At 50.0% G+C, this 23,689-nt stretch overlaps 2 protein-coding genes across 9 annotated transcripts in view; both read left to right on the top strand.

The window, feature by feature from the left end:
- The window catches only part of LOC101922350 (exocyst complex component 1-like), a 32,023-nt gene extending 16,940 nt beyond the window's left edge, over positions 1-15,083 (top strand). For 6 of the 7 annotated variants that reach the window (XM_055818102.1, XM_055818103.1, XM_055818104.1 and 3 more), the window contains 11 exons: positions 952-1,061; positions 2,099-2,248; positions 2,533-2,626; positions 8,539-8,657; positions 8,885-8,998; positions 9,356-9,426; positions 10,008-10,248; positions 10,343-10,526; positions 11,746-11,945; positions 13,692-13,886; positions 13,999-15,083. In XM_055818102.1, the coding sequence (XP_055674077.1) occupies positions 952-1,061; positions 2,099-2,248; positions 2,533-2,626; positions 8,539-8,657; positions 8,885-8,998; positions 9,356-9,426; positions 10,008-10,248; positions 10,343-10,526; positions 11,746-11,945; positions 13,692-13,886; positions 13,999-14,154 (1,634 nt within the window). In that variant the 3' untranslated portion in view covers positions 14,155-15,083. The remainder of the gene's footprint in view (positions 1-951; positions 1,062-2,098; positions 2,249-2,532; positions 2,627-8,538; positions 8,658-8,884; positions 8,999-9,355; positions 9,427-10,007; positions 10,249-10,342; positions 10,527-11,745; positions 11,946-13,691; positions 13,887-13,998) is intronic. The other variant, XM_055818100.1, reaches the window with a different exon arrangement.
- A 135-nt stretch (positions 15,084-15,218) lies between these two features.
- GLOD5 (glyoxalase domain containing 5) lies at positions 15,219-22,298 on the top strand. 2 transcript variants are annotated; one of them, XM_055818106.1, is made up of 5 exons: positions 15,219-16,011; positions 16,549-16,627; positions 18,774-18,923; positions 19,918-20,073; positions 20,285-22,298. In XM_055818106.1, the coding sequence occupies exons 3-5, from the start codon at positions 18,783-18,785 to the stop codon at positions 20,435-20,437; spliced, it is 450 nt and encodes a 149-aa protein (XP_055674081.1). In that variant the 5' UTR covers positions 15,219-16,011; positions 16,549-16,627; positions 18,774-18,782; the 3' UTR covers positions 20,438-22,298. The 2 variants fall into 2 exon arrangements, with proteins under 2 accessions (XP_055674081.1, XP_055674080.1); XM_055818105.1 differs by having other exon boundaries at positions 15,219-16,627.
- Positions 22,299-23,689: the final 1,391 nt, after the last annotated feature.

The raw sequence follows: 23,689 nt of genomic DNA, 5'->3' as shown, positions 1-23,689 counted from the left end.
AGTAGAAAAGAAATAGAAGGCAGGCTTGTATTTGGGAAGGTGAACAGCAGCACTGACCTGGGGGTACCTGGAGTGTAAGGTGCAGAGCTACAAACAGTATTTCCCTGCAGTGCACACCCGGAGCTGCGAGCTGGGGAAACAGTCTTGCAGGGCTGGCTTTCTTCTGGAAATTTGCTGAAGCTTTCAAGGTCTTCAGCAGCTTCACCTGGGAGCACAGCCAAGCAGGGCTGGAAAAGCCAATGCAACATCTGAACGTCCATGAAGAGAAGTAGCTGGTGGGTAGATTGGATCCATTCTTAGAGAAATAAAATTTGCGCTGCAAATAGCCAAGCTGGGGCATCCACGCACCACAGGCAGGTCTGCAGGCACCTCCCCCTGGATGTAGGCACTGGCTGATCCAGTTTACATTAGAATTCAGGCAAACATCTATAGAGTTCTTCTAAATACCTGGACGTAAGGCATTGTTGTCTGCCATCTGTGTACAACACTTCCCGTAGTTCAGAAAGGAGGTGGTGGAAAGACATGTTCGGAAATTGTGGTCTCTTGGGGCAACCTAACTGTCTGTACTTGAGCATGGAAAAATGGTAATTCATCGTAGTAGTGTCCACTGTGGGTGTTGTTGGAGACATGCCTGTGTACAGGGACTTCATCCATCCTGGCATGAAACGCCATGCTTTCCTTGTGAAGAGGCTGGGCGTTTGTCCTTGGCCATGGTAGGACTGATGGATGTTTCGCAATTTTATTTTATTTTTTCACTTTATACTCCCTCCCTGTCTGTATTTGCTTGGTACTACAGCAAATCTTTCTCCCCTTGTTGGATTTTGGACAGTAGTATTTATCTCAGAACTTACTCCTGGCAGATTTGTCTTATTTGCCAGTGTGCTGAGCGATGCTGGGCTGCAGCCACAGCAGCTCAGTACCACGACACCCTCTCTTTTTTTTTCCCTCAAGGTTACCGGAAACTGCAGTCTGTGGCTGAGCAGCTGATCATGTTTGAAACACTCAAGCAGAACTTCGAAAACTCTTTCATCAGCCACATTACAAGCATCTTTGAGCTGCAGGTGGGCTTCACTCTTCACATGGCAGCTCAAAATCTGGAGAGATTTGAATATTCTAATTGAAGAGCACCAGTGGTATAGGGGATGCTGCGGTAATAGAATTTTCCAATTATCAGGCTATCAGGTTCCCACCCATGACAGTCGTTAACCCTCTGGTCATGTTAAGAAGTGCTTCAGGACATCAGGCCTGAAGATTTTTGCTTTAGATTTTCTTTGTGGGAGGAGGGGCATGGGTGGGTGGTAACATAACATGGTGTAACATAAAATCCCAGGGTAAAATCCGGTCCCTCGATCCTTTGGTTAGCACTTTCAAGCACTCATCTTGCAGTTGGAAAGGTACAGTGGACAACATCTCTGTGGGCAGAAATTTGAAAGGAAAATTACACTCTTCTGGATTTCATTTCATGAGGAGTGACTCCCAAATCCTTAGTGTTATTTACTGTCAAGCATTGACTCTGGGAAGGGATGTTGCCTGGCAGAGAACTGGGATGGAACTGTGGGATCTCCATCCTTGGAGATTTTCAGACCTTGATTGGACACATCCCTGAGCTAGCTGCTCCACCTGGACCTGCTCTGAGCCTGCTGAGCTCCCATCCCACCTACCTGACTCTGAGCCTGTAGGAGCGGTGTCCCAGCACTGCCAGACCCTGGAAGATGGGCTGCATCAACCGTGCAGCATCCTTCCATCTCCACTGCATCCCACCTGCTGAGCCATACCCACCTCCTGGTGCTCGGAGGGACGATTTCCAGCCTGCTCCTGAGCAGTGAGCTTTTCTCCTGTGTCTTGTCCTGACCACTGTGCTTAGCTGGAGTATCCCACATCTTACTGATGGGCCAGCTCATTGCTCTGCACTCAGTTGTTCCCAGGACATGACGTTAAAACTAGAGTCCAAAATGATTATGCATGCTCTGCCTCAGCCTTTAAATTTGCTTCTCAAACACACTCAGAACTGAAAATTCAAAGGCACTTACAAAGCAATTATTTTACAGAACTTTTCAAGGCTATGTTTTATTTGACTCTGCCATTTCTGTTGCTTTAGGGTAATGCTCAGGTCCTTGCTCTCGGCCAGCCCATTGAGAAGCTATCTGCACCAAGCCACAGACTCCACCACGAGGAACTGGTGCCCTACACCCCGCTCATGGCCTGGCTGAGGAACGCCAACCCAGTTCTGTTCTGCGATCTCCCCAAGGTAAAGCTGAAATCCTGAAACAATATCGCAAATCATCCACCAGGAACAGATTAGTCAAAGTGGTTAATTCATGATGAAAGCCTGGTTTCACCAAACCCATGCCCCCCACCAGCATTCACTTTTTCCAGGAGAGTGCCTGGCCAACTTGGCCATGTGATGTTGGACCTCTGCACCTGACAGAAAGCAGTCTGGGACTCAGTGGCAGACACTGTGTTGGAGGACAAGGTCTGAAATGCTAGAATTTGGTCTTTTTGCTTTCATCTGGCCATTTCTCTACTTTCCAGGTCTATGCCCAGAACCTCAGCAGACTCTATGAGCGGGAAATCAAAGCCTTTTTTGAACCAGCCAAAACCTTCTTGTTAGGAAGAAGAAAAGGAAGTGAGTGATTTGCAAATGAGACCTTTGTGCTGCTGGGCGGTGATTTATCTGCAAGTAGGGAACACGGCAATTATCCTCCATCACAGGTGTCTTCCTCACATTCTGTGCCATGAATTTACTTTCTCCTCCAGGGGCTGGGTCTGCGGTGGGCAGCAGGTGCCAGCGCTGATGCTGCTTCATGCCAGGCAGCCTTGGCTCCGTGCTTACCCAGGTGTGTCTAGCTGCTTCGCAGAGCTGGAGCTTTTGTTCACCTTCCCTTTGCAGGGCTCAGAAATGATGCCTGGGTGGCTGAGACCCTGCCCTGAGGGGCCGTGAGGGGGGCGGCAGGCTGTATTTCATGCAAGCACAGCTGGTCACGGACCCCTCAGACACACTTTTCCCTGTAAAGAGATGGCATCAAGCCTGTCCCTGAAGACACAAGCATATTCATAGCAATATTTGTGAGAGCAGAATGATTTCATAGTGAGCTGACTGTGGGGCTGTGCTCTCCCAGGGTGATCATTACAAGAGAAATCACTGCATCTGACTCAAAATATTCCAGTCAGGTGTTTGTGGAGATAAAAAGAGAAACTGATCTGTCTCCTCTGGAAGTTTTCTATTGCGCAGAAGTTGCATTTTCCTTCAGGAAAACAAAGCACTGTAATGGAAAGTTCCATGCCAGCTTGGCCCAAGTTGAATGTCAAAACCCACTTTGCGTGGTGTGTTTAGTCTATCAGAGCACCAGCCCGGCTCCTTCCAGCTCTGCACCTACTTCATCACTTGTGTCCAGACCCAGGAGCCAGAGGATGAAGCTTACGGAAGGAAATGGGGCTGGTGGCTGACGGATCCTGGCAAAGGGCTCTGCCTTTCTGCTTTTGCTGTGCTGACCCCAAGCAGCAATTGTACTGACAGCCCCTGTCCAGCTGACCCTACTGCCCTGATATCTGCTCATCCTTTGTCTTCTGGGTGAAGCCCCTGCCTTCTCCTGAGGTACAAGGGACAGCTAGGGAGCCTGGGCCATGGGCATCTGGAGGGAGCTACCCTGAACCTCACCAGGCTGCAGGATCTGACCATTGTACGCAATTTCCACTTCTGTAGTGCTCCAGGGCCCGTTCCCTCAGTTTCAGAACCACCTATAAAAGGAAAGGAGAATATCTGAGTGTTTTGCTGTAATCTCCTCCCTGCTCTGTGGATCAGGTTGCCCAGAGCAGCTGTGGGTGCCCCATCCCTGGCAGTGCCCAAGGCCAGGCTGGACGGGGCTGGGAGCAACCTGGTCCAGGGAAAGGTGTCCCTGTCCACGGCAGGGGGCTGGAACTAGATGGGCTTTAAGGTCCCTTCCAACCCAAACCATTCTACCATTCCATGATCTGCTCTGTGAAGAACCTGGTGAGTCTCAAGCAGGGACAGAGAGAGCCTGTGTTAGCAGCAACTTGCACATGAGCTTCTGCTGGCAGCGTTTCCCATGCCAGGGTGACAGAAGAAGCTCCCACATCCCAGGTTTTGTGCTGCCGACTGGCCCTGCATCCCTCTGGGTGGGAGCATTTGGCATCGCTTTGTTTGGCATGACGGCAGCTCAGCAGTTCCCACCTTGCAGAGGCACAGCACCAAGAAGAACCAGTGAAAAGTGCTAGGTCTGCTCACCCCCTTGCTGCACTCCCAGTACTGCCCCAGTCAGTTCCAGTCCAGGGTGGGACAACAGCAGCAGATAACTCCCAGAGGCTGGTGGCTGTGTCAGAAGAGAGGGACACAGAGCACTTCTCAGCTCCCCATTTTCAGGTGTCCATCACAGCCGTATCACAACATACCCACCACCACCCCCAGCTCCTCCCCACCTGGTGCCACTTCCCCTGGGAAGACACTCAGCTGCACATACCAGGAAAAGGGGGGACCTCAAGACCATGGGACCAAGCCAGGATGGGCAGTGCTGGCAGTGTACATGTACCCGCAGCGGACTCCTGAAAATAAAGAAGGAAAATATCACCCAAGAAGTCTTGCCATTGGAAAGAAGAGGAAGGGAAAAGGAAAAACACGTGTGCTTTTTCTCCTCACTGCTTTTCATGTTCAAAGATTCATCCCCTTTAGAGGAAGAAAGAGGCAGTAGAAGCCCAGATACTAATTCTTAATTAAAATGTTCCTTTTTGTAATTTTGCTAGAAATGGAGAGAGTGAACACCTCCAGGAAATATTTTTATAGTGACCGGGAACTAGTTTTTCCATGCCAGAATGATCTGCCAAACGATGGAGCCAAGAGAGGGAAAAAATGGGGATCAAAATCTCTGCTAGTTCCAGCAAAGCAGTGATGCGATGAAAAGGACCAAAAGACAAGTGGTGTAGGGAAAGTTAGCAGGACATTTTTATTCTCCTTGTAATTTAAAGACAAGGTAACAGGCAATTATATCAAAGAGACATGCTGAAAAGTGATGGTAGGAAATTAGTTGTGCATAATGCCATTAACCTGCTGTACTTGTTGCTACAAGCTGTCACTGATGCTGGAGGACTCAGGAAAGCCTATAGCAAGCAGACAACAGGAAAATAAGATGAGGTGGTCATAATATTCCCAGGATGATGCTGAGATACGGACTTTCTGAAAAAGGATTGCATTTTGTAAGAACTGTAAAGGCACACACTTCTCCCACGGGGTTGTTACAAGACACATTGTCACCCTGAATGTCCTTCTCCCTTCTCGGAGGTGCCAGGGACCCAGCAGTGCAGGAGCACTGGATGCATCACTTGTTGGAGCTGGGATGCCCACCCTTCGAACACTTTGGCAGTCCCTGCAGCTGCGATCTGGACACCTTCAAGCAGACACAGATGGGCTGGTGGTGACAACCATGAGGATGTATTGGCCCAGGTGGAGGTCCCTGAGCAGTACAGAGCACCGTTCTTGTGCTCCCTTTCCAGCTCATCAGAGATGCAGTGCCTGGGGCCAGCTCTCCCCGAGGTGGCTGGCAGTGCTGGCAGCGGAGTACTGGGACACGACACGGCCAATTCGTGTGGCTCTCCATGGCTCACTTGTTTTTGTTGTCCCCATGTTGCCACACAGCATGTGTCCTTACAGATATAAGCATATGTCCTTATTATTCTTGTCTTTATGGCTGTCCAGCACTGCCCATCCTACTTGGCAGAAGGGTTTGTGCACCAGTAAAGGACCAATTTGCTTCCAGCCCTTTTACGCCTCACTCACATGGGGCCGGGCTCACCTGCACTCAGCCTGGCAGAGAGGGGCATGTGCTTTGCCTCATCTGCCACACCAGGTAAAACAAATAGTTAAAAAAGATGATGTTCCTCTCACCCACCCCTTTCCTCCATGCCTGGATGCAGCTTTTCCTTGGGAAATGTGCTCTTTCTCGCTTAAAAATAGGAATTCCTGATAAGAGGTAATGAACGTACTGGCAGCAAGCAAGGCTGGGGAATTAGCAAGTGGGGAAGAAAACTCTGATCTGTGGCTTGAGAGATAATGTGATCAAACACCATTTCCTGAAGAAGGGCAATTGCTTTTATTTAAACAGAAGGAAATAACAAAGATTATGCATAGGGTAAAGAGGCCCTGGTTTCTATTTGCAAAGTGATTGATGGGCTCCAAGCAAGGGAATTGAGGTGACAGAAAATAAAAGCACCCAAGTTTTTCTCCTCCCAGAGCACAGCTAGGTCTGCTCATAAAGCCATTAAAATGGGCAACATTGCAGGGACAGAGATGACTATTAAAGAGGCTCTTTACAAAAACAGACTTGTTAAAAAAAAAGTGTAGTGCATGTGTTGCAGTCAGTCCACCTGACCTCCTTTTGGTAAATGTTAAACCAGTGATTTCCTTTCAATACTTTGTCTACCTTTAATGCCTATGTGAGTCCCATAAAATGGGAGTAATTACAATCCCAGGAGAAAATCCAGCATCTCTGAAGCCCGTTGCAGTGACAGAAGAACACCTTGATGGTTACAAGCCTGTTACTGCACTGTTATAGATCACCCAAAGGTGCCTGCCTGTTGCCAGCGTGGCCGCCGCGGCCAGGGCAAGATGAGCTGAGCTTTGCCGGCACCATGCTTTGCTCCCCGGGGTGAGAAGGGGTCTGGGACAGGTAGGAAGCCCCAGGCTTGCGTGGGAATGCTCATCCCATCATTAATGTGAGCAGCACATTGAAACTACAGCCACCATGTCACTGCAGAGCATGGTTATTGATAGAGGGAATTTTTACAAAGTTGTATTGGCAGAGCTTCTGCCAGCCAAACCGGGGAAAGGCACCTTCCCTGGGCTTGCGGTCCTACCAGTGGAGATGTGCCTGCCCACCTCTGGAGACACCGGGGACAAAGTAGGAGGGAGAGCATCACATCTCCTCCCACATCACCTCCCTCTGAAGATGAAGTTGACCTCTTCTGGGCTCGAGGACATACTGGGAGACGAGCAGCATGCTGGCAAGGCACGCATGGGTCCTTCGGCTGGAGGAGCTTGGCAGCAGCAGGCACTGAAAGCGAGCACGATCTCTCCCAGCTCCCAGAGACCTTCAGAGACTCCTGCTGAAATATTTTCTGCGAAATTGGTTGGTCTCAGGCCGTTTTGCAGGGAAGGTCTGGCTTTGATGAAGCTCTGCGGGAACCTCATCCAAGGTCTTCCCCGATGTTTCACCTGCTCGCTGGGGCGAGTCCTGCATGGAGGAAAGCCCAGGCTGTGAGGACACTTGCCTGATAACATCCCTCATCCCTGCTTTAAAACACCCCAGGCTCGCTCCAGCTCTCCATGCCTCTTTCTTTCTGTGGCAGCAAATTTTTAGGGTTGATTCCCTGCCCCCATAAAGGATTATTTATGTTGATTGCTTCTAAATATATCACCTGATCATTTATTACCTTGCTTCAGTATTATGGGAGAGTTTAGAAGGCAAACCCCAAGCTGTTTATAATTGTGAGCCATAATTAAGTCTTTTTTTTTTCCTCATTTTCCCATTCCCTTTTCCACACTAAAATTTACAGGCTCATAAAATTCTTTCCTGTTTCCTGTGGGGAGATATTTTTTCCCTAGTTTTGCTACTTCCCAGCAAGTGAAATTATCATCACCCATTGCATAAGGGTGGGAAAGAGATTATGAAGCAGCTCATTAATTTTCTCCGTGGTTTTAGCAAGGTTGAGGTCGCGAGCAGGGCTGTCCATCATCCCTCATCCCTGCTTAGCACGGAGGGCATCTGACAAATCCTTTCCAAAGGTAAAAGCCCTGCAGGTAGTGGCTCGAATAAAGATATTTCAGATGTTATGAGAAATGGAGAGCTGGCCTGACACACCAGGAAACCTCTGGGTTAGTGGGATGATACCAGTTTTTAGAAATAATTAGAAAATAATATGGATGTTTCCCCACAGATTTCTCTTAGTGATTATAATAATATTCTATTAATGCTCATTTCAAAAAAATATTTTGGCTTTTCCACTTAAATCAAGCACCCAGTGAAAACACTGTGGTAAAACTAGTAATGTTTGAAAAGCATATTAATATCCAGATGAATGTTTATAATTTTAAAAGGCCATTTTTTACAAAAAAGCCAACGCTCCCCCCCTGCCTGGATAATGTTTTATGGCAATTTACCATCAAAACTAAGCAGCAAGTGTTTTCCCTGAAACTCTTGCAGGCATTTCTGCTATTTATGCTCTTATCACCTAGGATTTTTTACTCCCCAGTCCTCAAGAGTTAGTACTAAGCACTAAACAGCAAAAGGGTAAGCGTCACAGACAGTGAAATAAAAGCATCATGAAAAAGAAACAGTTGAGAAGGCAGAGAAAAAAAAATGAGAGCAAAACCTGCGTCCCCCGTGTATCAGGATCCAATAGGAAAAGGCCAATTCACACATAAGATCAGACATAAAAAGGGACATTTAAACTTGTTAATAAAATGATCAAAGGAGCTGGAGAGGCCAAGAGGGATGGAGATGTCTAACTGCTCACCAACACACCATGCAGGTCTTCAGGAAAGCTTAGAGAAGCCAATGGTGATGGGGAGCAGGCAGCAGTCTCGATGGAGCCTCCCAGGGAGCAGAGAAGACCAGGAGCACACGCTGGACAAGAGCAATGTCATCAAGGTAAGGCGCTGAGGTTTTCTAAAGGGCTCCTGTGTTGCCCAGGGGCTGTGCCAGTGCTGCAGCCCATCCTGTATTCCTTTCTCTAGGGCTGTCTACCTGGAGCAGAAGTAGACATGTTCTGTACTGCTGACCTGGCTTAGATGTTACTTCAGGTGGACATGGACATCTACTGCAGTGTCCTCAGCGTGTGCTAGAAGGGTTTTCTAATGTGTCTGATGATTTCTAAGCAGATGCTGGAACAGGTGCTGAGAGAGCTGCAACCCCTTTGCACCGCGGAGCAGCAGTTCATTGAGAAGTTCTTCCAGCTAAGCCACGGTGCTGCAGAGCTGCAGGTGCCGGAGGTAAGTGCGAGGACTATGTCCTCTCCTGTCCCATCAGCCAGTCCTCCCTCCAGCTTGATAGAAGCCTCAGCAGGCACAGTGGGGTGGCCACTTACCTCTATCAGATACCTGAGCTCTCCTGGGCTTTTGTCCTCTGGTAACTGTTGGTGCTATCAGTAGTGGGGAAGCTTAAGACCTCCTGATGACAGAGGAGAATGCAACTGGACTTGATTGATAGCTCCAGCAAAATCACATTATGTCTAAGCATTAAACACAAGACTCCAACATGAAGCAGCAGAAATAAAACCCACATCTCAAGTTTTCCTCTCTAAGGGCAGGCAGAAAAAATCATAATTCCCATGCCATTCTTCCTTTCAGGCATCTGCCACTAAGGGAGGAGAGAGCATGGCATCCCCAGAGGACCCTCCTTGCACCAAGCCTCGGAACCAGTATGTGGGTGATGGGATACAGCTGGCTGCTCTGACAGGGGCATGGTCTGGGCTGTCCTGCCTGAGGAACTGGTAGAAGGGATTTTTTTTCACTCCCGATGTCTACTAATGGTGTCAGGTTTGCACCCTGGATAGCAAAAAACCAGGAGGCATTGTGGCTGCGCATGCAGAGAGGCTGAGCAGAGCCTGCTGGTTCTGCCTGTCCCCAGTGCAGTGGCTCTGCTCCAGGGTGGATCAGGAGGCAAGGTTTGTGTGTCACGGAAAATCCTGTGTTTTCATCAAGTTTATTTCCTTATTAGTAATGTCATAAAGTGAAAATACACTATGGAATAGAAGTCTTATAAAAAACATCAGCATAAAAACACTGACATTTTTCATTTGGCTGGTGAAACAGGACATTTCAGCATCCTCCCACAAGCCAAGACAGTGAAGAGTTGAAGGATGACCCAAGCATAAACAGGCTTAACTGCAATACAGGAGGCTTTAATTATTTCTTTAGATTTGCCCTTGCTTCTGCAGCTGGCCACAGGGCTGGTGCTCCCCTCCATTTCATTGCCTTTTTTATTATTTTTTTTTTTAAGACTAGAAGAACCTATGACCCAGCTGCTGAGTGAGATCTTCAGTTGCCTGGAACCAGAGCTGAGAGGATTTCTAGATGTCTGCAATAAGGTCCACCCACTTGGCTGCTTGCAGGTCCTGGTTACCTTGAATGACTCCATCTTTGAGATGTGGGGCTCTTCTTCAGCTCTCCCTTCGTCCTTCCTCAACACTGTCCTGGGCAACATGCTGCTCCTGGCCAAGGGCAGCTTCAACAAGTGCATTGTGAGTGTCAGTAGACCAAGTAGACCTGAGTGAATCTTCTAGTATGGTCTTCACGGAGGGCAGTACTGGTTTATGCATTGTGTGTTGTTGCCAGGGGGCCTTGTGCAAAGAGGCTGAGGAGGCAAAGATGCCCAGCAAGATGAAAGGTGGGATCCTGCCCTCCGTGACCCTCTTTGAGGAGTTTGTGAACTTCTCAGAGAAGGTGTTCAGGACAGCTCGGCGGAGAGGGGAGCTGGACAAAGCATATCTTAGACTGGCCGGCAGCATCTTCAGCAGCAGTGAGTACTGAGCCTAGCGGCTGGATGTGTCAGTCAGGCAAACGTGGCACTGCAGCTTCAGGAGTTACTAGCAATCAGCTGAGCCACCTGAGCAGAGTATGTGCAGGCTGCCTGCCTCCCGGGCACAGCCTGGAGCTGGAACTGCCCTCACCGAGCAACGGCCTGGGAGCATCAGACTAATTCAGAGCTCCTGGCATGCCATGTGCACAGTGTCTGCCACACCGGGACGGTCCCTGTTGTGACAGGGCTGAGACACATGTGCTTAGCTTTGAATCCAAGTCATCCTCTCCTTTCCTGCTATGGAGGGAGCAGTTTATTACAACAGACCAGGCTGCTTACAAGGTCTTGGGAGCAGCAGCAACCAAAGAGCAACTTCCCCCAGAACAACACAGCATGTTGGTAGGGAGAGAGGGCTTGGGAGAACAAGGCAGGTAGCTTTCAGTAGGTCCCTGTGTTGTCCCAGCCAGTGCCCAGTGCTGTTAGTCAGTAGCGATACCCTTCTCCCCAGTTGGGAGAGGATCTGAGGGGCTGCAGAAGTAACAGCTCCAACCCTCCAAACCACAGATCACAAGGTGGTGTCAAAAGGCAGCTCCCACCTGCAGATGAGCCTGGGGTGACCCACTGAATAGCAGCTCATAAATCCCTCACCATAGCCCCTTCCAGGCTCCAGCAGTGTGCACAGCAAGGCAGGTGAGACGGGGAAACCAGCTCATGAACAGGGACCAGTATTGTGTTATGAATAGTTACTGCCTCCAGTACTGGATGAAGTCAGACGGTTCAAATGACACAGCCTAATGACACATCTACTGCCGTGAGCGAGAAGGGCCCCCTCTGCTCTGCATGCACAATGCGCTACCCATGCTCTTGCCCTCTCCAGACCAGCCAGCACATGGCTGGCAGCGTGGTGAGCTGTGCCCCCTGCCCAGCAGGCTGAGCATCTGCCATGCTGCTCCAGACCCAGATCAGAAACAGATTTGGTCAGGGCTGGACTGTCCCTGCACTCTTTTAGGTAAACACTTAAACATCATGACCCCAGCAATCTGCAAGGCAAGGTGGTTGAAGACCTGAACAATGCTCACCTGAGCTTTTGGTTAAGCTGTCCACTAGTGGCCAAAGCCTAAGAGCATCTGCATCTTATGTCCCTCCTAACCCAGCCTGTGGGGTCTTCTCTCCATACCTGGTTTATTTCCCTTTTTTTTTTTTTTAAAAAAAAAAAAAGTCAACAGTCTGTCCTCAGCAAACCTGAAGGTAAATGCAGATATGATCATGATGGAAAATTTCCACCACATTCACTGCTTCCTGTGCCAAAAGAAGATCCACTGCTTGGAGGGCAAGAAGAGAGAAGCCAAGGAGAGGTATAGTGAGCATATGGAGAAATATGTCATCAGGTACCTGGGCCAGCCACTGGAGAAGCTCAATGTGAGTACAGGGTAAACTGACCTTTGCCTGGGTCCCAAAGGGCAACTGCACTTCCCAAAATTATGAATTAACTGGTGCCAAATCACCCCTCCCCAAGTCCAGCCTGGGACTGTATTAGTTTGTTGTCACCTCCCCGATGCTCCCATGCTCTCTCTGACCACTGACTGGTGGGTGTCACCACGCAGCGCAGCCCCAGCAAGAACAAGGCTCAGCAGCATCAGGCGCGGGGACCAGCCCTGCACCTCGGCCTCCGCACAGCAGCATGAGGACCCGCTCATGCCCCCGCTCTGGGTTGCGTGCCTGCCTCTGGCAGATGCTAGTTCCCTTTTTGCACGGCTGCCTGGGCTAGCAAGTCTAAAGCAGCTTCACGCTTCCGAAGCGGCTGCTTTGTTAAATGAGCTGAGAGCATCTGGCTTTGCTAGCGCAGACATTACCCTCCCTCCCAGACACACGGCTACTCCCGAGACCCCTCCTTGCTCCGCTCCTTCTCTCTGCTCACCAGCCTAAAACATCTCACAGACTGAGGTCGGCTTGAATTATTTATAGGGCCTGTTGGTTTCAATTAATTTCCAGTCTTTGCTGTCAAACATCATGTAAGTTTGATGGGAAAATCAGCTCAGGGTCTCATGTTACCTGCGGCCCTGCTGCATTCAGGGTCTCAGACCCTTCCTCTGCAAGAGAAAGTGCAATTCCATTTCTCACAACAAAGCAAAGTGAGTGGCTTACGAGGGTGCTCGGACTGTGTCCTGCTCAGGGATTTCCAGAGCCCTGGCACAGCCATCTCCATAGCTCTGCAGGTGTGAGCACAATCCACTAGTGTCAAGAGAAGTTGCAAAGGGACCTGGGTAACATGGGAGCCCATGTTTTTGAAAACATTTAGAAACCTCTTTCTCTCCGAAAATACTTAGGATTTAGGGTATTTCTCCACAACAAAATTGCACTGGAAATACCCAAGTCAGCAAACAGATTGCTGGGCTGTAGGAACAGGAAGGCAGACAGTAGGATGAAAGTAGTGACTATTGCCTTTTATCTGCCTTCATTAGACCAGATGTGGAATACCACATCCAGCTGTGGCAGGGAGATGTAAGTCACATCCACCCATGACAAGAGGTGTTGCTAAGCTGGAGTAAGGCCAGTGGAGGGTCACCAGCATGGTGAGGAGAGGCTGAAGGAGCTGGGCTTGGAGAAGAAAGTTTCAGAGTTACCTAGTAGCTACCTTCCCTAGAGTATTACTGAGGGTGGTAAAAGACAACAGCCAGAAAATGTAAAAAGGAAGGTTCCAGCTGGGTAGAAGGAAAAAATGAATACAAGGATAATAAAGCACTGAAACAGTCTGTTCAGAGAGGCTGCACAGTCTCTACCCTTCAGGTTCCTGGAAGAACTGAGAAAACCTGAGTTTTGCTTTACACTTTTTCAGATTCTGGGATCCCCCAACCCCACCTCTGGCTCCAACCCTTTGTAGTGAGCCAAGCTGTATGAAGCACCAAGGAACATGAGTAATGTCTCCAGCAGTCCCATTGCTCTATGATACTGCAACGCTTAGAGAGGCTGCTGGCCAAGTAGGGAGGGAAGAGAACTGATGAACTTCCCCATGCCCTGCTTTTCTGAAGGATAAACTACCTTTAGTACTTCATTTCCACTTAATTAGGCATGGGAAGGGAACTGAGGAAAGTGGTCAGGTTTCAGCCCTCACGTGGGAGTCTGCCTTAGGGCAGCTCATCAGTGAATGTCTCCTTGCCTTCCCAGCACTTCTTCGAAGGGGTGAAAGCCCGTGTGGCTCAAGGGGTAAAAGAAGAAGAAGTCAGCTTTCAGCTGGCCTACAGCAAGCAAGAGCTGAGGAAGGTCATCGAGAAATACCCTGGCAAAGAAGTAAAAAAAGCCCTTGAGACCCTCTACAGGAAAATCCACAAGTATCTCTCCCCAGAGGAAAATCTTTTGCCGGTAATTGGAGTGTGACCTGGTTGTAATGCTGTGATTTTGGGGGGGTTCAGGGCTGCTAAGCACATTCAGCTGTCACAGGCTGATGACAGGAGCTGACAGTGTTCTTCCCTAGGTGGTGTGGCACGCCATGGAGCAGGAGTTCATACGTCAGTACCAGGAGTTTGAGGAGCTGATCCAACGCTGTTATGCAGGGTCAGGGATTGTCATGGACTTCACCACGGAGGACTTGCTGAACTACTTCAAGTCCATCACGCTGTCCAACATGTAGAGACAACCCCCTCTAGATGTCTGCTGGGAGCAGCTCAGGAACCCTCATCTGCAGCTGCACCTTTAAGGAGCTAAACTCAAAACCCTGCTCAAGCTTGATAATGTGGGGGTCCCACCCTGACCTTAATGTCAAAGTGTCTCTGTCTTCTTGGGCTAAGGCTAGATCTCCCTTGGAGAAGCAGGGTTCTCAGACAAAAGCCACAGCTTCCCTGCTCCAAGAAACCATTATGCAGCTAGTAAAAAAACCCCACAAACACACACCTTTCTCCCCCCCCCAAAAAAAAACAACAACCAGAAACAAACCCCAACCCTCCCCAAACTCACATCTCTGCCAAAGGGAGTGCCAGTTCAGCTTATAAACTGAAGCCCAGACCAGCAGGATCATTGACCAGGTAGAGGCACATCTGGAGCTAGGCTAGGAACCAGCACCTATCCACCAAACCTCAGACATAGAGTGGGAGCCCTGAGAAGAGCTTAAATATGCCTCAGGTCCCATGGATGTGCGTGGAAGCCTCCAGATGAGGCTGGTCAGGGCTATTAAGGCCAATTAGTGCCCTCAAAGCCTTGTCAGGGATCAGTGCCACTGGTCCTTTTACTAGCATCTGTGGGAATAACTTCAGGAGTTCTAGTAAAGAAAAGAGACTAGGATTTTTTCCAAGAAAATGGGGTTTGGGAGGTCTACCCACTGCTTACCACTCTGTCCCTCTTGATCTGGACTGGAAAGGACAGTAGAAATCACCAAGATAGCCCGCTCATTCACATGTTGTGGAAATCAGGAGTGGACAGAAGGAAGAGTTGCTGCAGCCTCCTTCAGGCAGGGCTGCAGCGCGAGACAAGTGGCACTGTCCTGCTTGCCCCACTTGTGGCCAGCTGGCACAGGAGTGGGCTCTCACCTGTGTTTCGAAAATAAATGTGGTCTGTTTTCTGTAATTACCCTCAGGGACGATTTATGAGCCTCTTGCCGCATTCAGAGCATTGCCATCCTTTTCTGTTGTTTGGTGTGGAGACCGGTGGCAGTCCCCCCCACTGGAGGACTCTTAGGGGACACCACCATGCTGGGGAGGAACAGCCTTTTGCTGAGCTCCAGCTATGGGATTTCCACCTTGATTCTGCCTTCTCCATTGCCTTCTCCAGCTTGAGGAAACCCACAGTGACCTTCAAGGCAAGGAAGGCACGAGGGTGGTGTTGCATGTCCCAGGATTATCTTGTCTAACCTACTCAACCTCACCATTTCTAGCTGACAGTAGATGATAACCCATGAAGTATATTTAGGAGCAATTCTGTGGGCCAACTAGGATAATTATGGGAGAAAAATCCCAAAAGGATGCAGGCACTTTGAGTGCTCCCTCCCACAGCAGCCCACAGATGTCCTTTCCGTTGAGGCAGAAAAGAAAAGAAAAGGAAAAAAAAGAAAAGAAAAGAAAAGAAAAGAAAAGAAAAGAAAAGAAAAGAAAAGAAAAGAAAAGAAAAGAAAAGAAAAGAAAAGAAAAGAAAAGAAAAGAAAAGAAAAGAAAAGAAAAGAAAAGAGAAAAATTTTCAGCTATTTCCACGTCTTGGGAATTATGGTTTTATTTGGTGTTTTGCTGTACACATTCAAGCATGGGCAGCTTGGGTGGAGAAGGTCTAGGCAGGATGATTTTAACACAGAATGTCGTGTGCCTTGAACCACTTGCGTGGCAGCTTTTCCACAGCCAGAACTACTCGCTCCTTTGGAGCCAACGGCCCAAGAGCCTCACAACTTTCAAAACTCCATTTTATTTTTTACAGGTTTGGGTTCTGTAGAGGAAGAAAAAGAAAACCTCAGGCCACAGAGAACCCCTTTGGACATGTCTGTTTGCAAAAAGGGGCGTTCAAAAAGGTGCTCAAAACTGTGCACATCACCCTGAGGCTCTTCCTGTTGCTCCTTGCTACACATTGGCTGTTAGCATGGCACCTACAGCTCACACATCTTTTACTAGTGGGAGCTTGCAGTGCTCCCAGGGGCAGCAGGGCAGTAAGACCTCAGCATGCTGCATGGCAGAAAATAATCTTGGAGGCAAAGAGGTGAACAGGCGCGTTGCCTGCTGCTGGGGGGCGGGGGGAGCGGGGAGCCTGCTGCAGCCTTCTCCAGGGATATCCTTACTTCTTCCTAACAATAAGCCACCCCAGTCTGAGCACCAAACTCAGCTGTGCGCTTTAATATAGCACATTAACACACCTTTCCCTTGCAAAGGGGCCAATAGGTGGCTAAAATATCCAGCCTCTTTTTCCGGGATTTTTCAAGCAACTCTCTGTAGTTGGACTTTCAGGTCCTTTGGGTCAAGGTACACCTCTGCGGGGAGCACTGCTCGGAGCTCCTCTTTCTAATCTCGCCATTCCCCCACTTCTTTCCACTGCGACATTGCCGCTCACACAGCTCGGCGCCGGGCAGCAGGAAGACGACGGTCAGGAGGGAAGGGGCACCGGCTTGCCCGGCTGCTTGTCCCCTCTCACAGGTACTCACTCACCCTGTTTCTGCAGTGTGATTTCCTTGTGGTTGTTTGTGAGGGGCTGCCGTGGGAGGGGAGGGCTGTGTTTGCAAGGCTGGCTCAGCAGGAGGTGGGAGCTGCAGGCTGTGACAGGGGGGCCCTGCAACTTGGGAGCACCCAGGAAAGCTGGCAGGGCGGACAGGACTTCGCGAGGGGCTGAGCCCAGGCTGCTCGGAGGTGAGGCTGTTGGACACCAAACGCTGGCAGCAAGGAGGAGCAGTGACTTCCCGCTGTCTCTGCCCACAGCTGCCCCTGTAACTGGTGCCAGCACTGGCCATGCCGCAGCTGGGCTTGTGGGCGTCTGGCTCCTGCTCCAAGGGAGCCCCCCACAACTGCAGTGAGCAGATGCCCGGGTGAAACTGGCTTTATGCTGACCTTGCTTCTGTGTCAGCGGGGCTTTGAGATCCTTCCTTGCGAGGTGTTTCCCACACAAGAGAAAGCACCAAGAACCCCCGTAAGCTCAGACTGTTGATTACCCTCATGCTGCATCTCCTTGAATCTCCAGCATCAGCCTCACCCTCTGCCAGCTGATGACACCTAGCAGTCTGAAGGCAAATGGCAAGGCCAAAAAGGGGTTGGTGTAGTCGGCTGTCTTCCTGATTTGTGCCACTTAATGCTGCGTTAGTGTCAAGAGGCTTTATTTTCCATCTGTTTCCTCCCCCAAGAGGCAGCAGGAGTGTCAAGCTTCCCTTGCACAGGGGTGTCAGTGGAGAAATTGTTGAGGGTCTCAGAAGTGTGAATTGTCATTTGTGTCAGGATTTGGGGCTTTTTAAGAGTTAGAAGTAAATGTAGAGAGCTGTTACTGATTTGAAGGAAACTGGACTCCACTTGTCATTGAGGGGCACGTCACAGCCTTCCTAGTTTCCACACCCAGGTTTTCTGAAGGTAAAACCAACCAAACCCAAAAAGAAATTAAAACTTCAGGGCCAAATCCATTTCCTTTTCACAGCTTAGTGCAAAGGTGCTCCCAGGCTCTGGGGAACAGCAGAAGACCTGCTGCCATGGAGCAACACAGCCCGAGCCTGCTTTAAATGTGTGTTGATGATCAGAGATTCAGGGATCATCAGTGGGTCATTGGAGTCATCAGAGCAGGAGCATCAGGGATCCTGCTCTGGTGTGGATGGGGCTGCAGTGAAGCAGAGATGTGACAAGTAGGTCACTGAAATATTTCCAGCATTCTTTATTTTCCTAAACATGATTTTCTCCTGCCAAGCCACTCACCCATTTGCCCCTTGGGCTCGGTTCCACAGTGCAGTTGTGTTGGTGGCAAGTTTCCATCCTCTTGGTGCTGGTCAGGGCCACAGTCCCTATCTTATGATCCCATGATTTACATCTACATTACATAGGCACCAGAAGGGATTCTGTTCCCTTCCTGCAAGATGACGACACAGCGCCTTCCCATGGGGACACCAGGCAGCTACTTCAGCCCTGGTGCTCTCTTCTCACAGGAATGTTCTTCCCCTAGAGACATCCTGATGGGTCACTTCCAGCTCAAGAGGATTCTGTGATTTCCTATCACACTGCCAGGGCCCAGCTTGTCTTCACTCTCTGTCTTTGCTCCACTTGGATGAGTGTCTGCACCTGGACATGAAAGAGGTTGGGAGGACACCAGAGAGAGTTGGAAGGAAGGATCCCATACATGGTCCATCCTTGGTGCACACAGGTTTTTGTGCACTGTGAGCTCAGCATCTCGGTGACATCAGCATCCAGCGAGGTCACCCAGCTGGTTCTTCAGATCTGGCCCCAGGCAGGGGCTCTGGCATGCTCAGGTGCCCCATCAGAGCAAAGTAGGGGTCTGAGGGCCTTCCAGGGAGGAGAATTTATTGCTTCTGTACTTGTGCCACCTACAGGTCAAAAGAAGACCTGTTTGATCTCTATTCATGGTTCAGTTCATAGAATAATAGAATGGTTTGGGTTGGAAGGGACCTTAAAAATCATTTAGCTCTAATCTCCTGCCATGGGCAGGGACACCTTCCATTAGCCCAGGTTGCTCCAAGCCCAGTCCAACCTGGCCTTGGAGACTGCCAGGGATCACAACTGCCTGGACCATTTCCCTGAGTACCTGGATGCTCCTAATTTTCATGTTTTGTGATTTTGCATGGTGGTTTCCCAGTCCTGAGATATGTCCTGGAAGGAAGAGTGTATGAGTCCACCCTCATGTTTCATCCAGCGTCTGGACCACCTTGTGTTGACTGTGAAGAACATTGAGGATGCTGTGGCCTTTTATTCCAAAGTCCTGGGCATGGAGGTGAAGACTTTCAAGGTAACATGGGGCATAGGCTCGGCTCAGGCCTAGGGGATCTGGAGCTGCAGTTCTGGCCAGTGGCTGGGCCTTGTGGATCTCTAATAGGTTCTCTGGGGCACCTCCTTGGGGTCAGGATGGTAGGACTAGCACAAGCTGCAGGCCATCAAGCTCCGAATTTCAACAGACTCAAGCTGAGTCAGAAGAAAGTCCAAACCTCGCTGCAGAAGGAGACAACGTGACAAAAAAAGAAAGCTTCTTTGAAAAACAATACCTAGGACTGAAGGAGGAGAATCCTCAAAGCCACGCATCTTCTGAAAATGTCTGACAGGCTCTTGTTTTGGTATTTCCATTGGCAAAGAGAGGAAAAGTTGGTTAACACTTTCAGAACAGCCCCAACTCATCTCCTGCCCAAGCGTCAGGCCACTTGGCCTGTTTTGGACATACACTGCACTTTTTTAACTTCCAAACTTATGTCCTTTTCTCCTGCCCCATCAGTCCTCTTCAAAGCAGTTGCACTCACATCCCAAGGCTATGGTGAGCTTCAGGGTCTTCTTCAGGTGGACACAACTGGCAGGGCAGTCTCCTGGATATCCATGGGGTTTCAGGACTCAGCTGCCATATGAGCCTGCAGAAATCTCCTTGAGAGTCTGCAAAAAAAAGAGATGCCAAAAACTCCTTCATCACCTTCTGTCTGTTGCCTCACCTTTGTTCCCACTGCAGCATCAGCCTGCGCATTATTTGTGCGACTGCTGCCCAGGCAGGCTGGAGAGTGCCCCAAACGCAAAACTACATCACTGGGTTTGGAAGTAGCTGCATGTGGCTGTAGGACTTTCCTGGGTGACTCATGGGAGCTTTGCAGCGGTCAGTTCTTGTCTTGGGTTGCCACAGCAAGAGCCCAGAGCTAGCAGGACTACAGCCAGGTCCCCAGGACTTTTAGGACTACCCAGGTGAGTGGATGTTGAAGGCTTCCAGCCCAGTAAGTCTCATTGCACTTTCTTTTCTTTGGGGACAGGAAAATCGCAAAGCTTTACATTTTGGTAACCAGAAGTTTAACCTGCATGAGGCTGGGAAGGAGTTTGAACCCAAGGCTCGGTGCCCAGTCCCTGGCTCTGCAGACATCTGCCTTATCACACAGGTGCCCCTGGACCAGCTGCTGGATCATCTCAAGGTAAGGAAGGCATAGAGTGTCCACAGGGCAGTGTGACACCAAGAGGCATGAAGCCAGAGCATCCGAAGCAACACTTTCAGGGTCTGTGTCTCGGGGAATGTCAGAACTGTCTCATCCAGCAGCTCAGGTTTTCAAGGCAGGGGAAAGAGTACCCAGTGCCCTGATAAGACTACCTTAAGCACTGAACCTCTGCTCTTATGTCTCTTCCTAGGCCTGTGGGGTGATTATTGAAGAGGGTCCCGTGGCCAGAACTGGTGCTATGGGTCCAATAACATCCATCTACTTCCGAGATCCTGATGAGAACCTGATCGAGGTTTCCAGATACTGCACAGAAGCAGCTGCAGTCAACGGAGGGGAACCCTAACCACAACCCATACTCTGCTCGTGTCCCAGCAGGAGACAGGATGCAGAGGCCAGGCTTTTGATGGCCACTTTACAGGTTCAAGATTTTATTTTGCAAACCTGGGACAAGTCTCAGATCTCAGCCGTAAAAATAGGGCTGCATGAACCTCGAGAGTTTTCCCAAGGCAACCTGCTCAGCTCTCACCCCTGATTGTGAATCCTACTTTTATAAATCACCATCAATGGAGACTTCATGACAGATTCTTGCAAGATCTGTCCTGCTGCTGCTGCACTACACTTGTTGAGACATTTTTCCTGAAGCCTGACACCCCTTTTGCTGCAGTTGAAGCCCCTCATTTCTACACTGTCCACCATGAACACAAAAGAATTTGCCATTGCTCTCCTCTTTATAGTCACTTTTACACAGCTGAAGATTTCCGTCTCTCTTCCTCTCCATCTGCCTGCTTGCTTTGACTCAGGCTGGCTGGCATTGGTGGCTCTCACACCAAACCAGTGGTGTAATTCCAGCTGTGACTGTTGAAACCCAGTTCCTGCCTGGAAACCAGGAACGTGGCCTCAGTGCCTGACACAGTGCTCCTGAGGCCGAACCTCTGTGCCTCATACTCAGCTCTGCATAAATAGTTACAAGGTTCCTGTCACCTGGGATGGGAAAAAGCAGAGATGAGATGGCTGCATGGAGGGAACAGTGTCTAAATTTGGGGAGTTCACCCAGATTTATGAAGGGGTGGGAGGGAAATAAGGTGCTGAGAAGATGCTGGCATCAGCCAGAAAACATCAGTTCCCCCTTGCAGTCCAGCCTAGTTGCCCTGTTTCCGCAGTAAGGCAGCAACAGGGCTTTGCTCTGGCCCCTGCACCAGCTGTGTGTGTCTGGCCTGCATATCCCGCTGCCAAGGGAAGGATGCAACCTTGCACGGCAGCTTGGGGGTAGGGTGGGGGATTTGGTCCTCCTTTCCATCCCCATGCACAACACATTCCTGTGGACTGTTTCTCTCAGTACTTCATCTTGGGAATAGCAGCCTCCTTGCAAAACTTGACCCCCTGTGGCAACATGCCCAGAGCCTGGGAGAGCCTCTGGACCAGGGAGAGGAAGGCCAATGCTCTTGTCTTCCTCTGTCCAGAAGAGGCACCCATGGTTGCTCCAGGATCTCTGGCATCGAGCTGCCTGCATGGCATGGAGGGAGGCAGGGCTCACCGCGGTGAGGAGGAGGAAGGTGCTCCGGCAGGGCTGGGGCAAGGGGCTGCTGCAGCACAGTCCACTCTGACCGATGGCACTCAGGTGCTTGTGGGACTGTCCTAAGGTTTTTTCTTTCTTTAATTATTTAAAAAGCAATTCCTCAATTATTTAGAAAGCATAAAGCAATCAAGAATGACTTGGGGTTTTTCAAGGAGAGCAGTTCCCTAGCTGGCCACACTGCGGTAGCAATGTTATCATCACGGAAACGGTGTTGGAAGGCAGAGAGGACTCTTCTGACCTCTACAGTCAAAATCCTCCCTAAAATTGAAGTAATTCCTGAACTGTCCTATGGTTTTTTTTCTGGCGTTTCGGGAGAATTTTGCACCAAAATTCTCCATGGTGCAAAAAAATGCAAAGCCCTAAAAACCTGAGTGCTTCAGGTGCTCACAAGCTTGTGCCGGCGGTGGCCCAAGGGATGAAAGCTGCTCGAGTTGAACCAGTTGTGGCAACTAAAGACGAGAGTCGCCGTGGGAGAAAGCAGCCACCGGCATCTCATGAGCTTTACCCAGTGCATGGAGCCACGGTGGGGCCCTCCGGAGGGACCCCCGGGAGGGACCCCGGGAGCGGGGCCCGCGGCCCCGGCGGCGGCTGCTCTCCAGGGTGCTGAGGGCCGAGGCCGTGTCCTGCCCACGGGGGGGTCCTGCCCGAGGGGAGGGGGACCATGCCCACGGGAGGGAGACCTTGCCCACGAGGTGGGGCATACCCACGGGAGGGACCTTGCCCACGGGAGGGCCCTTGCCCAAGGCAGGGGGCATGCCCACAGGAGGGGGGGCATGCCCACGGGGGGTGGGGCTGGCCCACGGGAGGGGGCCATGCCCACGGGGGGTGGGGCTGGCCCACGGGAGGGGGACCTTGCCCATGGGAGGGGGCTGATCCTGCTCCCACCAGCCCTGCCTCGCATTCCCCCACTTTCGGCTGCTCAGGGCTTCTCCCTGGCCAAGTGCTTGTGCCAGCTGAGCCCTGGTAATTCCTGGCGTGGGACTGTAGTTATGGATTGATCACCAACACGGATCCTGGCTGGCTCTGCACAGCAAGTCTCCTTTCATTCACTGAGCTTCCTACCATAAATATGTTTGCAGGGAAGTGCTTCCTTTTCTTAATTTTAAGTGTCAATTATCTTGGAACAGCAGTAGAAAGGACAATGGCTCTTTTCTTATTCAGCCTGAGAGAGGAAGTTGGGGACTTTGGTGGCACCATATTAATGACTGAATACCCTCAGTGTCACACAAGCTGGTCTGTAATTTTCGCAGGCCATTTTTTCCGTTGGCTTTTTTAAGGCTTTGCTTCCCTGGCTAGGGGTTTGGGCCTCCTAATTACTTAAGGATATGAAACATTTGCTGTTTGAAACCAGAAAAAACAAGTGAGACACTTCCCTGGGCTGGGATACTGAAGGTGTTTTCAGGGTCCTAGGCTTTTAGAGGAACTACCATGAATGAAAAAAATCTCAGGAATGCTTTTAGCTCCTGGATGCTCTGGAAAAGCCACTTGCTACTTCAACCAATCAGGGGCCCAAGGAAAGGAAAGCTGGACCCTGCCAGCCTTCCCGTGCCTTCCTTTCCTAATTTTACATGTCATCTGTCGAAAGGTGCCACGATTGCACCTGATGGGACAGCCAAGACAAGAATGAGGTCTGGAAGGGTTTCTGGATTTCAGGGACAAAATGTAGCCTGAAACCCAACTGAAAAGTTCTTTATTTCTGCTCCAGTACCAACAGTAAAAGGTGCTAGTTCTCTCCTCCCATGCTCAGCTTCACTGCTACACGGCATCACTGCAGCATAGTGCAGAAGGCATGGGAATGAGAACATTGGAACAAATATTAGGACATTGAAACCACTGATAATGCAGAGATGTGTTGTTCCCTCCACTGAAGCCCACCTCAGTTCCGTCACTCGTATTGATTCCCTTGACAAATGTTGAGCTAATGGCTGACTTGGAAGGCACTGGCTCTGTGGGCTTCCAGCTCACTGGGCTGTGAAACATGGAATGACATTTTTGGTGATCTCACACCTGAGTCGAACC

The sequence above is a fragment of the Falco peregrinus genome, chromosome 13, assembly GCF_023634155.1.
Source record: "Falco peregrinus isolate bFalPer1 chromosome 13, bFalPer1.pri, whole genome shotgun sequence".
Classification (NCBI taxonomy): Eukaryota; Metazoa; Chordata; class Aves; order Falconiformes; family Falconidae; genus Falco; species Falco peregrinus.
The sequence above is the reverse complement of the archived record's forward strand: the minus strand, read 5'-3'. Positions and strand labels throughout refer to the sequence as shown.

Bases quoted from the DNA above. Each gene is read 5' to 3' on its own strand.
- GLOD5 (XM_055818106.1), top strand. From the start codon at position 18,783: ATGTCCTGGAAGGAAGAGTGTATGAGTCCACCCTCATGTTTCATCCAG. The intron at 18,924-19,917 runs GTAACATGGGGC...CTTTGGGGACAG, and splicing joins TGGAGGTGAAGACTTTCAAG to GAAAATCGCAAAGCTTTACA. The intron at 20,074-20,284 runs GTAAGGAAGGCA...GTCTCTTCCTAG, and splicing joins AGCTGCTGGATCATCTCAAG to GCCTGTGGGGTGATTATTGA.